Here is a 15164-nt window from a genome sequence, read left to right on the forward strand (position 1 = left end):
CTTGCCGCACTCCTCCTGCACCTCAACCCACTGCCCTGAGCCCCCTGTCGCACCCCTCCTGCACCCTAACCCTCTGCCTTGACCCCGCCACACTCCTCATCCCTCCTGCACCCTGCACCCCACACCCCAACTCCCTGCCCTGAGCCCCTGCCACACCCCCCACCCCTCCTGCACCCCTGGGGGCAGGGAGGGAGTGGAGTTGGGGTGGGGATTTCAGGAAAGGGGTTGGAATAGGGGCAGGGAAGGGGTGGGAAGAGGTGGGGCGGGACCTCATGGAAGGGGTGGAGTGGGGGCAGGGCCAATGGTGGCCAGGGGGAGGTGTCAGTAATGTGGCCCTCAGGCCAATGTACTAGTCCTCATGTGGCCCTTGTGGTCATTTGAGTTTTAGAGCCCTGCTTTAGATGGATGGATTCAGCACAGGTCCTGGTTAACAAGAGAGTAGCCTGACAAACTGCTCAAGAAGAGAGCGTAATGCTTATCAAGGTGTCTAGACATTGCTTTGGTCTTCCAGTTCTGATTGGAAATGTACTTGCCTTTGTACAGATGATTTATTCTTTCAACTGAAGAGGAAAAATATCACCCGTCTTCATGAGTTTAGAGATCACTTTTCCTTTTAGTAAAGATGCATAGACACTTTGGGCCAAAAAATCCCAAAAAACAATTGTCTTGATTAGAGATTCCCAACTCTTTCTGTGCCTGTGTTTCTAATGCTGAGAATATTCTGTGCTGTTGTCTTAAAACCATGATAGCTCTCTTCATTAATATTATGATGAACCCTCTACGGGTAAGGTGAAGAATCTTACAGGAATCACTCTCTCTTCTCTCCTCTCCTCTAAGAGAACGGAAATTCTGTGACATAGAGGAAGATTGAGCCACTTAAGGAAAACTTGAGAGGATTGCTAGACCTTTTTCCGTTCTTGTGCAGTTTGTTCTGTCGAGATGAATCCATTTAAAATTTGTCTTAAAGTAATTTTAAGTGATAAAAGGTGTAAAGAGATTGATGAAAGTGATCCCTGGTCTAATATAGGCCACAGGAGTTCCTTTAGCCAGTGTCTGAAATGTTCTCGCTATCTCTTCCTCTCTAGCTGTTCCAGAAGTGCTGCCTGTTGCAAAGGATATTGGATGCCTGGGAAGTCAATGACAAAATACAGTAAGGGTGTTTTTGATTGTATGGAGGGCCCAATTTGAGGGCTGCAAATTTTGACTATTATGTTGAATATTCTTTCAATTATTTGGACAATAGAGAAGTTTGCTAATGTGCTAGAAAATCAGAATGTGGATTGTTCAGATATTAAAAATCAAATACATACCCGGTAAACACATATAGACCCTTGTGGACATGTAAGAGCCTCACAGTGCTCCAATACACACTTTATTCTTGGTTTCCCAAAGAACGTCACATAGCACATCAGCTTGCCTTTTTTTTTTTTTTTTTTTTTAAATAACTTTTATGTACTGTTCCCTCCCCCACTTTTGGGAGAAGAATGTCTGGGAAACCCTATTTGAGATTAGATTTCTTGTGTAATTTTCTAACTCTAGAAGCCATTCAGGGAATGTGGTGATTGGTATGAAATACGACTCTAAAAATAAAGAAAATAGACTGATGTGAAAGAAAATGATCTGGGCTTCCGTTTCCTTGCTTGCCTAAACATTTTGCTGCTATTTATAGAACTTTACAGCTTCAAAGTGCTGTAGAGGCAATTTGCTAATTTCTCTTGACAGTCCCCCTGCTTTGTAGATAATGCATTGATAACCATAGTTGTGTTTGTCCATATTACTTGAATTTTATTTTATAGACTTAAATGATTGGGGGTGATGAAACTTACTCAGAGTGTCACAGCTAGTACAAGGTAGAACAGATTGTTTAGCCTAGGTAGTTAACACACATTTCAAGGTGAGGTGGCCCATTAACACCTCTTCCTTTCCTCCTTATGACTTGTCTCTCTCACCAGCAGAAGGTTGTCCAATAAAAGATATTACCTCACCCACCTTGCCTCTCTGTCGTCTCTGTTTGGGCTTTGACTTCTGTCACTGTTTGAGATTCAGGAGACACTTGTGGAGCTCTTGATTTAGCTCATAATTAATGCTCGAATTTTTAGGCATGACTTCATGTTGTTAAAAGGAACGTCCTGACTAGGAGGTTTGTATAAAGCCTATCACCTTATTATCTAATACTGAATTTTACAGTAACATCATGAGCAAAACAGGGGAGTCCTGCAACTGGTGTTATGCAGGTCAATGTGGACAATCAGGGTGTTCCCTTCTGGCCCTAAAATCAATCAGTCTATGAAAACTCCAAAGCATTTATGGGGAATTGACATTAGAACAGCAAACCATCACAAAATTAACTTTTGATATATTTCATTTACTCCAAAATATAAAGTGAAAAGTTTTACGTGTCACTGAAGTAGTACTGTATGCTTTTATCATCAACATCTCCTCCAGGAGCTCAGATAAAAGAGGTGGTTTTCTTTTTACAGTATTTTGTCTAGGATTCAGTAGTGGGTGACATGGAGACTTCTTTTGCATTGTGTTTCTATGATGTTTTTAATGTGCTTTGGTTTGGACCAGACTCCACAATATTCAGCAGGGCTGCCTGTGTCAACCTTGCGCACAGTGAGAGCTGCACAAGTAATATTTGACTCAAACCAGAATATTTGATGAGATATTCTATAATGTGAATGAAGGGGTGAAATGAATAATTAGGTACTTGCTTCAGTTCTAGCCATTCTTTTGATTGTCAGCACTTGCCAGTTTGAAAGCAGATCTTCTATATTAGCTGAGTAGTTCTGGTCTGAGCTGTGTAAGTGCCGCCTGCTGACCTGCCATCAAAGCTAATATATTTTGATTCCTGAGTCACTTCTGTCCTTTTCTGCATAGTGTGGATAGGAGGATTGGCTCAGCCATTTCACTCACTGATTGATTTTGAGATTGACACTTTCCTTGGATAGCATTGGAGCAACAAAAATACAGGGACGATGTGACTTTGTTATTATTTGATTTAATTTTGATTTTTTTTTTTTAATTCTCTTTGAGGGAAATGTGTCGTCATAGATTAGGATCTCTTTTGTTCTGTCTTACCTTCAACTGCAATGCCAGTGCTTTTTAAATACAGCAGGGATTCGAATCTTTCTCTGTTGCTGTGTCTTTGTTTCAGGGAAGTGATGATTAAAAAACGGTCTAGTTCTGTGCTAGTATCTCATAGATGACTAGTATACCCGGTGCAATGGGATTTCTCTCTTCCATTCTCACTATCTGACCGAGACAATATGAACTGGTTCCTCTGTTGTGAGACAGCACATCCCCTTCAGCCTGTTCTGTGTTGATGCAACATCTTTACATCTGCCACACTGGTAGTAATTACTGTTTACACACGTTAAATTGTGGCAGCAGCAGGTGACTCTTAAGAATTTGTTGATGAGTGTTTTGTTGAACTGGTACTGACTGTTGCTGTTTTCAGGGCAGAAGGTGGAATGAGGCGAGGGAATATGGGCCACCTTACCCGAATAGCCAATGCTGTGGTACAGAATATGGAGAAGGGCCCCATGCAGACACAGATCAGTGAATTCATTAAAGGTACATGGTCCTAGTCCCTGTTCCATCACATGTTTTTCTGATTGAATAGCTCCTTCTGAAACACTTTATTTTGCCTTGTTTTACATGCTCATAAGAGTCCATTTTACAGTTTTTTAAAAAAGATTTCTGGCTGAATGTTTATATTTGATTCTTATGGAGGCTTTTGGCCATATTCTGCTCTCTCTTACATGCACACTGCCACATGAAAATCTGTGGGATTGTATCTGCATAACCATGTGCAGAGTTGGACTTGTTTTGTCCTACCGAATGCCTTGTTCAACAGGAGGTTGTACGTTTTTGCAGTACCTTAGATTTACAGAGGAGAATGGGGCCCTGTCCCAGGAAGCTGATCAAGAAATGACAATAAATAAAGTGTGGGTGTTGGGGCTTAAAAGGTGTTATGGGAGAAAGTGGTTTCCTTTAGTAAATTATCACTAAGGTTTGATTATCTGAGAGGTGTACAGGAGCAGATGATGTTCTTCTGACCCCACTTCACTTTGGCCTACAGTTTTGAGAACCACTGTGTAGCCGACTTAACCCTTTGTTTATCTAAGAGAAGATAAGGATACCCAATTAAGTATGTTAATTGAAAACACATTGATGCAGATGGGAGGAATCTTTCACCTTTCTTGGCTTCTTACATGCTTATCAAACACTATTGTTAGCAACTTGAGAAGTTGCATTGGGCAAGAATTTGTAAGCGTTGTCATCTAGTTTGCTTGGCCATTTAGGGGCTACGCTGGCTGAGGAATTTGCCTTATTTCTATTCTCTTTAGCTCTCTAACCTGGTTCATTGCATTGGAGAATAGCATGTTAAACACTGAGTGAGGCCCAGAGCTGAGGTGGTACATTATAATGGACGGGCAGAACTAGTAGTTAAAGTACATAGTATCCAAGGAATATGAAATGGCATGAGTTAACTTTGCTTTGGAAGTCCTTAGGGCTGGAATCTCTCCATGCTCTGATATCCATCTCAGCCAATGCCCTCTGAGCTCTTAAATGACACCTCAAATGTACCCCTCTTCCTCAGTTGTGTGTATTTCCAGTCTTGGCCCCATATATTTGTTTTGTCTTCTGTTTGCTTTGTTGGATTCTCGATTGACTTTCATAGGAATGTGTTTAATCTTTTTAAATATCACCATGTTTTTGTTGTACAAGTGCTGAGGGATTAAAAACGTTATGTAAATATTGCATCAGGTTTGCAGATGCATATACCCTGGAACACTGTTCCTTACTTGTCTGGGTTTCTGAACATTGTGTAACATATGGGAGAGAGTGAGACTGATGTGTTCTGTTGACTGGCACTAGTTCTTTGTTCCTTGAACTATGAGGTAACTACGGTGGTGACCCATTTGTTACAGAGCTACCTGAGGATTGCAGAGGGAGGTGGGAGAGCTTTGTAGAAGAGACGTTGAGAGACACAAACCGGAAGAATACAGTGGATTTGGTAAGGACAGTACTAAACGCTTCTGCATGTTTCAGATGGGCCTGCTGCTTTCTGGCACCTGTTTTATTTGAAAATTGTCAGTTTTATACCACTTTTTCTGTGATATTTTTCCTTGATCCTACAGCAGGTATACAGAGGCTAAAGCAGGACGTTATAGTTAACCTCTCCTCTATAGTGTTGAATGTGAGGGATTTCTCTCTGACCTAGCGGAAATATTGCTGTAGCTTGGCAACCTCTCTGATGTCTATTGTGTCTCATGAAGTTGGGCTCTGAAGGAAAATAATTCCTACTAGATCGCTTTGGTCTCTGGCTGTCACAAATTTTTAACAGGGCAAGGTTATACTGTGACCTCTCTTGGTTTTCCCTGACATTCATTTTGATCTTTGTTTCAGGTGAGCACCCACCATCTGCATTCTTCCAGTGAGGACGAGGACATCGAGAGCGCTTTCCCCAATGAACTCTCCCTCCAACAGGTGACAGACTCTGTGCTTCGTACTGTTGCCAAGAAGCACACTACATCTGTCTTCATCTTTAATCTTTCTCACTATGGTGCAGCTTCCTGACTTCTTACCAGGGTCTAGTGCTGCTTGTGTGTCTGTCTAATCCATTAACAGTAGAGATGTTTTTACAGGAAGAGAAGAACAATTTGCCCAGTATTTGAACCTTCTCACTCTAAAGTTTTTGTGCCTGGTGGAAAATATCACCCACTCACTGCAACAGAGGGTAGAGATGACCATTGGTGAAGACTGCTCTTCTGCTGGAGCTGCCCATGGGGAAGCCAGAATTTTGTTAGAAGGAGGCAGTGTGACCCATTAGTCTAAGTACTGGATTGGGAGACCTGGATTCTCTTCCCAGCTCTCCAGCAACTCTGTGGTAGGATCTCTCTGTGCCTTAGGTTCCTCAGCTTTAAAATGGAGATATAGTGATACTTAGTTCTTTTGAAAAGCTCATTGAGATCTGTGGGTTAAAATGGTATTATTTATAAAGGAAAGGGAAGGCAAATGTATAGGTATTCTCTTATAAAATGAGAGAGCCAAATGAATGGGTGAATTTTGCTTTCTTGTGTCTGGAGGCAAATGTTTGAAATTTCCTAATGGTTACTGGTAGAGCCAGGTTGGACAGCAGCAGGGCTGGATTAACCCATCATTGGGCCCCAGGCAGACATACACTACGGGCCCCGACCTATGCTGATGGAGGTGTGGCCGGGCCTAATACGGATGAACAGTGTTGTGACCTGGTGCACAGGATCACAGCACCACTCAGGTTTGGCCTGCCTGGGCTTCCATCTAGTGAGCAGGGCCCTGACTAGTGGCAGGATGAGCAGCTGGTCCTGGCGGATCTGTAGTATGGCAACCCTGACCACAGTGAGTGTACTGCAGGGTGGGCCCACTCCCCCTCCAATGAATTTTGGCCCTAGGTGCCTAGTTTGCCTGTATATAAATCTGGCCCTCATCATCAGGAGCACTCTAAGGGCTGCTGAAAGGTGTATTTGCATAGTGATTGTTAAGTGAGAGTAGAATGGGAGGAGAAGTGTCTTTAGCCTCATGAGGAAAGTAGAGGCAGAGTTTAGGAAAGGGCAGGGCAGATTAGATCCAGCAAAGACATTTTAGGTAGTTCAGGGTATGTCTACGCTACAGGATTATTCCCATTTTACGTAAACCGGTTTTTTAAAACAGATTGTATAAAGTCGAGTACACGCGGCCATGCTAAGGACATTAATTCGGTGGTGTGCGTCCATGTACCGAGGCTAGCATCTATTTCCAGAGCGTTGCATTGTGGGTAGCTATCCCATAGCTATCCCATATTTCCCACAGTCTCCCTCACCCATTGGAATTCTGGGTTGAGATCACAATGCATGATGGAGCAAAAACAGTGTCGTGGGTGATTTTGGGTAAATGTCGTCACTCAATCCTTCCTCCGTGAAAGCAACAGCAGACAATCATTTCGCGTCCTTTTTCTCTGGATTGCCCTGGCAGACGCCATAGCATGGTAACCATGGAGCCCGTTTAGCCTTTTTTCACTGTCACCATATGTGTACTGGATGCTGTACACAGCAGCATTCATTTGCCTTTGCAAGGTAGCAGAGACAGTTACCAGCCCTATTGCACCCTCTGCTGCTTTGGAAATTGGGGGTGACGGTTACCAGTCATATTGTATTGTCTGCTGCTGTCATGGGTGCTCCTGGTTGGCCTCTCTGAGGTCAGCCGGGGGCGCATGGACAAAAGTGGAAATGACTTCCCAGGTCATTCCCTTCTTTATGTTTTGTCAAAAAATAGAGTCAGTCCTGCCTAACGGTGCAATAGGCCTGGTAACCGATCTCATCATAGCAGCTGGAGGCTGAGCTCCTCTCCCCCCTACCCCCTTTCACGTCTAATGGAGATTCTGGACTATCATAGCAGTGGGAGGCTGTGCTCCTCTCCCCCACACCCTTTAATGAGTAATGGAGATGCCCTGCCTGGAATATCATAGCAGCTGGAGGCTGCATCCCCCTCATTTTATCTCACTAAAAAGTCAGTGTTTCTTATTCCTGCATTCTTCATTACTTCATCACACAAATGGGGGGACACTGCCATGGTAGTCCAGGAGGGGTGTGGGAGGAGGGAAGCAATGGGTGCACTGCTATGATAGTCCAGAACAGAATCCATTAGACATGAAAGGGGGGGGGGCTGATGGAGCTCAGCCTCCAGCTGCTATAATGAGATCGGTTACCAGTTTTGCACCGTCTGGCAGGACTGAATCTCCAGGACCAAAGCTTAAAGAAGGGAATGACTGGGAGTCATTCCCATTTTTGCCCAGGCGCCCCGGCCGACCTCACCGAGGCCAGCCAGGAGCACTCACAGGATGATGAGGACGGCTATCAGTCATATTTGCTGTACCGTCTGCCACCGGAGGAAACAGGAGGGGAGGGGATGCTGCTGTTTAGCGCTGTAGCACCCCTCTACCAGCAGCATCCAGTAGACATACGGTGACACTGAAAAAAGGCGAGAAATGATTTCTTTTCCCTTTTCTTGAAGGGGGGAAGACGGGTAAATTGACAACATATTCCCTGAACCACTGGGCCGGGGACAATGTTTTTGAACCTTTCAGGCACTGGGAGCTCAGCCAAGAATGCAAATGCTTTTCAGAGACTGCAGGGGACTGTGGGATAGCTCGAGTCCTCAGTCCCCCTCCCTCCCTCCATGAGCGTCCATTTGATTCTTTGGCTTTCCATTACAGTTGTCACAGCACTGTGTTTGAGTCCCTGCTGTGGCCTCTGTCTGTCATAGCCTGGAGATTTTTTCAAATGCTTTGGCATTTTGTCTTCTGGAATGGAGCTCTGATAGAACAGATTTGTCTCCCCATATAGCGATCAGATCCAGTATCTCCTGTATGGTCCATGCTGGAGCTCTTTTTGGATTTGGGACTGAATCACCACCGTGCTGTTCAGTGCTCCACGCTGGGCAAAACAGGAAAATTAAATTCAAAAGTTCTCTGGGCTTTTCCTGTCTACCTGGCCAGTGCATACGAGTTCAGATCGCATTCCAGAGCGGTCACAATGGTGCACTGTGGGATACCGCCCGGAGGCCAATACCGTCGAATTGCGACCATGCTAACCCTAATCCGACATGGCAATACCGATTTCAGCGCTACTCCCCTCGTCGGGGAGGAGTACAGAAACCAGTTTAAAGAGCCCTGTATATCGATATAAAGGGCTTCGTTGTGTGGACGGGTGCAGGGTGAAATTGGTTTAATGCTGCTAAATTCGGTATAAACACGTAGTGTAGACCAGGCCTCAGTTTTATCTAGTTGTATAAAACCAGGTGTGGGGATTGTAGGGATGCCCTTAATCTGAAATCTAGTGAGGTTCAAAAACGGAGTTTCAGGTTACTTACCCCTTCACCTGAGTCCCCCAGCCAAATTCTGTGGTTTTGCAAAAACACTTTTCTTTTCATCCCAGTGTTTTTCTTTCCCTAGTTGTTATGTTAAAGCCCCCTGTAAAAACAAGGCAAATTAACTGACTTCTCTCTACAAGGGAAATGGAAATTTCCTCCTTGCACTGGTGGGATGGCAGTTTCAACAGCCGTGCTAACAGTAGGGCTTCAGTATACTTGAGCGTCAGAAAAACAGGTGTTTGCTGGCTACTGCAGCAAAGTCCTAACAAACAATAGTGGTGGAGATGCCTGGCCTGGAAACCTGAACTATTATTATTATTATATAGTTAAGTTTATTATAGTAGTGTCTAAGGGCCAACCAAGAATGGGACCCCATTGTGTTAGGCGGCAAACAAACTCAGAGGCGTAGACAGTGGGTGGGATAGGCTTGATTAGCAGCATCTTCTTGTAATGTTTATTTTAAACTCCTTGAATTGCCTTATAACCAGTCTCTGGTTGCTTCCCTCAGGCATTCTCAGAGTACCAAATCCAACAGATGACAGCCAGCTTTGTGGATCAGTTTGGCTTCAATGACGAAGAGTTTGCAGACCAGGATGACAATATCAAGTGAGTTCAATTTTCCAGTTTTGTCATGTCTACAGTTGAAGACTGGCAGTCAGATGAAGTCCCCGAGGAAATTTTAATCTTCCTCATGTAGAAGGAAGTATGCAAGTGATAAGGCAATTCCAAAAACCATTAAGAAGGGAGAGGTGGATGGATTTCGTGTTACAGAATATTAGGGTACGTCTACACTGCCCCCCCCCCCCATAATAATAATAAAAAAAATTATCCGGCCCTTGGTGGTGAATCTCAGAACCTGGGCTTGTGCTCGCAGCCTCAGTCTACAAGGCTAAAAGTAACGGCATAGACGTTCTTGTGTGGGCTCTGAAGTGGCGGGGGTCTGAGAGCCCAGCCTGAAGGTCTACATGGCAATTTTATAGCCCTGCAAGGTGAAGTCTGCTGACACAGGCCAGCGCTGGTGTTTTTTTGCAGTGTAAACAAACCCCCACAGCGTGAGTTCACTGCAAATCAATAGAATTTGAACCCTGGGTCCTGACTTATGTCAGGTTTGGACTCTCCACCCCGTGGGGTCCTGCGACCCTGGGTCTGAGCCCTCGGTTTGTGTGAGTTGTTGTAACTAGAAGGGGGGTGGGGGGGATAGGCTATGCCTGAGTTTGAACCCGGGGCTTACACTGCACTGCAGACATACCCTAAGTGATAATGACTGTGCCGCTGTTACGTAAGAGATGCTAATCTCATTAAAAACACCTCCCCATCCCCATCTCCTAAGATTATCACCACCCTTATAGGTTTCTGTCATTAAAAATAAATAACATCTTGTAAGTGTATTTCATAATTAGCATTCAGCATTAAAAAGTAAGAGGTTTCCTTCCATTTTATGAGACTTAATTTCAAATAGAAAAATGCTAGAGGCTGATGGACTTAGTGATGTGGTGATCAGTGGAAAGGGGCAGTTTTTAGCCTGGAAAGCTCTCTGGTAGCAAAATGACTCTTTGAGTCTTTTGCAGCTCCTGTTAAATCTGAGTTATTGGGAAGTTCATTGTTTGTTCTCTTCATGGCAGAGCTTAAGTCACTACCAGGTCCTGAGTAAAAACAGCTGTTTTCAAATTGCTATTTCATGTTGTATGCTAGCCTCAGATGAGTTTGTACTGTCTTTAGAGTCACCCTCAAGAAAGTACCAACCAGTATGTCCTGAAAGCTGTCAGTACCATCTGGCTCTGAAGGTCTCAGGATTCTCAAAGTTCTAGGGTCTCTGCTAAAATGATATTTAAATAAATGGAAGCTACTTTTCAGTGTGAAGGGAGGATCTTAGCTATTCTCTAGCCTTTTTCTTGAGCTTTGTGGTCCTAAGGGCCATTAATAGGGCCAACAAGTTCCAATCCAGCATGCAATTGACTGATTATGGGGTAATTGTTTTTCACATTTTGTAATAAAATAGGAATTAAATAAATTATTGGGGAGAAAAGCAGCATAAGTTCTATCAGGAATCATGTAGAGACAGTTAATGTAAAACTGGAGCTGAACGAGAATTGTAGCTGCAACATACTGTCCTTTCCCATGAGGATGAATAGGAAGGGAGAGTGAAGAAAACAAAGGCTCTTCCAGTGAAGGATATTTGTTGGTGAAACCTTTGAAAGAAATGACTTAAGATACAATTTAAAATGACCCTTTTTTTAGTAGGATGGTCATTTGAATATTTTTTAATAATTTACAACAGATGCACTAACTTAATAGCTTTAATTGATAACATTTGAGACATAAATAACGCTGCCCAGATTTAGGCATGTGTAGATGCAGCATAAAATCCACTTCCTCAGTCCCCTCAGGTTATTCCAATTAACTGCACTCTTGCCCTGTGGAACCCTGTCCTGTTCTAGTAATGGTCTCTCTTAACCTAAAGTGCCAGTGTGAGCTATTCGATGATTTTTGTGATTTGCATCATTGTCCACTAGGGACTTGGAGCAGCTACATAAGTGATCAGGAAGGACAGAACATGATTATATGAGAAGCTCTTAGAGGTTTGTGATCGGCTGGAATTGGCTTTATCTTTGAGAGCTTTGTCTCTGTCTCTGACTCAGTTGAAGGAACTGACAGACGTTTGCAGGCAGCATTTGTACTCTGCAGGAGTTGGAACGTGACAGCCAGTAGGGGTTTGGTTTATTTTCTGTCCCACTACATTGCTCTATACGGTCAAAATAGCTTATGAGCTAGGATAGTCCCACTGGTCTCATTCTGAGGAGCTGAACAAGATCTAGGAGTGTTTATCCTACAAATGATATCTGTAGAGAAGCAGAAATGCAAGGTTACATTATTTTTTTCCCTCAAGGACTAGAGTAAAGAAATCATTGGGTTGAATAATACAGCAGTGAGTGTTCAGAGAACAGCAGAGAAATTGGGTTGCAAAGTGTCTTTATATGTTTAGCTGTCTTTGTACCCTGTTGCTCCAAGCCCTTATGCAGATTTCTCTTTGCAGTGCACCTTTTGACAGGATTGCAGAGATAAACTTCAACATAGATGCGGATGATGACAGTGTAAGTGGGGTTTCTGGATATTTATTGAACAGGACTGACTCCGGCAGGTCAGTCCATGCTTGAATCAGATGCAGCCATTTGCATCTTGAAGAAAGGGGATGCTGTTTTTTATTTATGTAGTAAAGAAAAAGATGCCTCAGTGCCTATCTCCAAGCAAGGGAATCAGGACACTGAAATCACCTTACTGTATAATTCTCTTACTCTTTCAATCTGCTGTTGCATCGTCTAGCTCTAAGACTCCATTACAGAAGCAGCCACTGGAGCTGGATGGTGTGCTTCTATCTTTGCTAGTAAATACCCTGTGAACCTGCTGTTGCCCATTGTCTCTCTCTGCCACCCATTCTGTCTGTTGAATAGGATTAGAAGTTGGTGAATAAAAATATTAGAAAATTGGTTCCTTACAGATCTGAGTATTGCCACCGCATCCTTTGTCTCTCCACCATACTGTCCTGAGCCAGCACCCGTTGTGGGAGCTGGATGATGGTGCAAGCCAAGAGTCCCCTACACCTGTTTCCTGACAAACCCTGTTCCATTCAGAACTGAGGGCATTTGATTTCCTTAGTCTTAAAACTGCTGCTTTTAACAACTTCCCTTACACTGCTCAGTGAAAAATTAGTTCCTTCTCCCCTTTTCTCTCTCCACTCCTCTGGCAACATTTCTGAGATGCAAAAATTCATTGCATTTTGCTTGAAACTGCAAACTAAAACTTGCAGCCCCAGATAGCATTTAATATGCTTAGCTGTGCTCTCCTAACTAGAGAGAGGATTTTTGGTAGTGAAATTTAACTGCAGCCCTTGCTTATGACAGTACATCATCTCATAACTGACACATACTTAGAACCTTTTATCCAAAGATCCCCAAAGTACTCAACAAACTTGGCAAATTCATCACAGATTGTATATGTTCAGAAATATGTGACTTCACCAGCCACTGAAATGCAGCCACTGCTGGGTTGGAAATTGCTATATGTTGGACAGAGCAAGAGTTCAGGAATAGCACACCAGTTAGAATTACAGGGTGCTTTAACTAGGAGGAATGTAATTACTCAGTTGAAATTTAGCCTAAACGCCGAGACTATGCTGTGGGAAGTTCATTTGTCTATGTGGAGTGGACTGTATCCATGATATCATCTCTTTATTCTCAAAATTCCGAACTGGAAAATTTGTGAGTGAATGATTTACTGTATATACTCAATCATAAGCCGGTTTGTTTATAAGCCGACACCCTCTCACCCCAACCCCCCAGATGGATAAGTAAAAATGGAAAATTTTTATGACCCGTTCATAAGTCGACCCTGTAATTCAGGGGTCGGCAAACTTTGACTTCTGGGCCATCAGGATAAGCTGCTGGCAGGCCGAGATGGTTTGTTTACCTCGAGCATCTGCAGGCATGGAGGTAAACCTAAATAAACAAAATGTCCCAGCATGCCAGCTGCTTACACTGATGGGCTGGGACAGCAACTGGTGGGGAAGTTTTTTGGGCGGAGAAACGGAGTCAGAGGAGTAACCCCTGTGACCACCCCCCACATGACCCCACCCCTAGCCTGAGATCCCCACACTTTCCCCATCCCATCCCTTCCCACCTTATCTGGGGAGGACCAGGGTAGGATACCTCTGGCCTGGCTGGAGCTGTTCCAGCAGGCAGGCAGTGCGGTCGCAGCCTGGTCTGGCAGACCAGACTGGGCAGTGCGGCCACAGCATGTTCCAACGGGCTGGGCTGGGCGGCACGGCCACAATGTGCTCTGGCGGGCTGGGCGGCTCGGCCACAGCCTGCTCTGGGGGGCGGGGGCTGAGCGGCAGGGCTGCAGGCTGCCAGCTCCAGAGCTGCAGCTGCTTCGGAGGCTAAGGGGAGAGCAGTGTGGCCAGAAGCGGTGTAACTCTGGCCCAGCCTCTTCCCTTCTGCCTCTGCTGGCTGTGCTGCCTCTCCTTGCTCCCTCTATTGGGGGGAGAGGCTGTCCCACCTCTCCCTCTCTATACTTGTTCATAAGCCAACCCCCTTCTCTGATGCTTCCCTTTTTTACTAAAAAAATTCCGCTTATGAACGAGAATATATGGTACTTTGTCTGAAATATCTCTGAGACAACCCCCCATAGCAGAGAAGCCTCCCTGCCACAGTGGGTGAAGTGGAGCGATTTGTATGACAGGATGACTATGAAGCAGCAAGCAGAGATACCTTTTATTTCAGAAGCAAGCCAGGCTGTGACAGCCTTATTTCTTATTTGATATCTTCTTGGTTTCCTGCCTCCAGGCTTACCAGACCTCTTTCTGACTCTTGGCCTTTCCACTTATGTATACTGCCTTTTCCTTATCCTGGGTGAAAGTAAAGTGAAAAGTGTATGTATGCCTTCCGGGGACTAGATGTATATAGACAGTGTGCTTTGTGAACTCTGCTTTGCACCAGCATTCTTGTTGCTTCTGCCCCCAGGAATCTGCAGAAACTGATTTCTGTTGAAATTTGTTTTAGCCAAATGCATCCCTCTTTGAGGCCTGCTGCAATGAACGGATCCAACAATTTGATGATAAAGAGGAGGAGGAAGATATCTGGGAGGAGAAGGAAATAACCTATGCAACCCAAGTCAAATCAAGAACACGGTAAGGTGAAAGCAAATCGTCTGTCTTTTTTCTCTGAATACCGTCAGGTTGTATATTCCAGTTCATTATTCCTCATAAATATGTGCTTTGGAGCCTGTTGCTTGTATAAAACAGAATGGCTTTATATGAGCTGCTCCTGTAAAGAGATTATTGCTTGTCTTAAACTTAGAGCAAGACACCTATCATGTACAAATGAGGCCAGGCTTGAGGGCATGTAATAATGAGGGAAACACTAGGATACACAACCAAGTGTGGAGGAGAGAAACTGCCTTTATTTGAAGAATTTTTTAAGAAGCCATTCCTTTTCTCACCTTCCAGAAACTGAGTGTAAAGTCCCTGTCTTGTTCCAGAGGAAAAGGTAGAGAGAACAGCAATTAATTTGTTTAATAAGGGAGGAGATATAGGGTTCTTTTTAAAATTGTGAAAACAAGAAAAATTAGTTTTTGATGAGAATTAGGGCCTTTACATGTTGTGTAGCTGGTATTGTAATGAATTTGCGATTCATCCCTTAGATTTATTATTTAATAAAAAATTCTTCTAGATGTGGACAAATTGGACAACAGAAACAACCGAGAGGCTGAAATTG

At 43.9% G+C, this 15164-nt stretch overlaps 1 protein-coding gene across 2 annotated transcripts in view; it reads left to right on the top strand.

The window, feature by feature from the left end:
* Nucleotides 1-15164, top strand: part of PPP6R2 (protein phosphatase 6 regulatory subunit 2) — a 166608-nt gene that overhangs the window by 91969 nt on the left and 59475 nt on the right. For both annotated transcript variants that reach the window (XM_075064097.1, XM_075064092.1), the window contains 7 exons: nt 1086-1150; nt 3461-3576; nt 4938-5023; nt 5416-5496; nt 9404-9501; nt 11930-11987; nt 14451-14578. In XM_075064097.1, the coding sequence (XP_074920198.1) occupies nt 1086-1150; nt 3461-3576; nt 4938-5023; nt 5416-5496; nt 9404-9501; nt 11930-11987; nt 14451-14578 (632 nt within the window). The remainder of the gene's footprint in view (nt 1-1085; nt 1151-3460; nt 3577-4937; nt 5024-5415; nt 5497-9403; nt 9502-11929; nt 11988-14450; nt 14579-15164) is intronic.

The sequence above is a fragment of the Chelonoidis abingdonii genome, chromosome 1, assembly GCF_003597395.2.
Source record: "Chelonoidis abingdonii isolate Lonesome George chromosome 1, CheloAbing_2.0, whole genome shotgun sequence".
NCBI lineage: Eukaryota > Metazoa > Chordata > Testudines > Testudinidae > Chelonoidis > Chelonoidis abingdonii.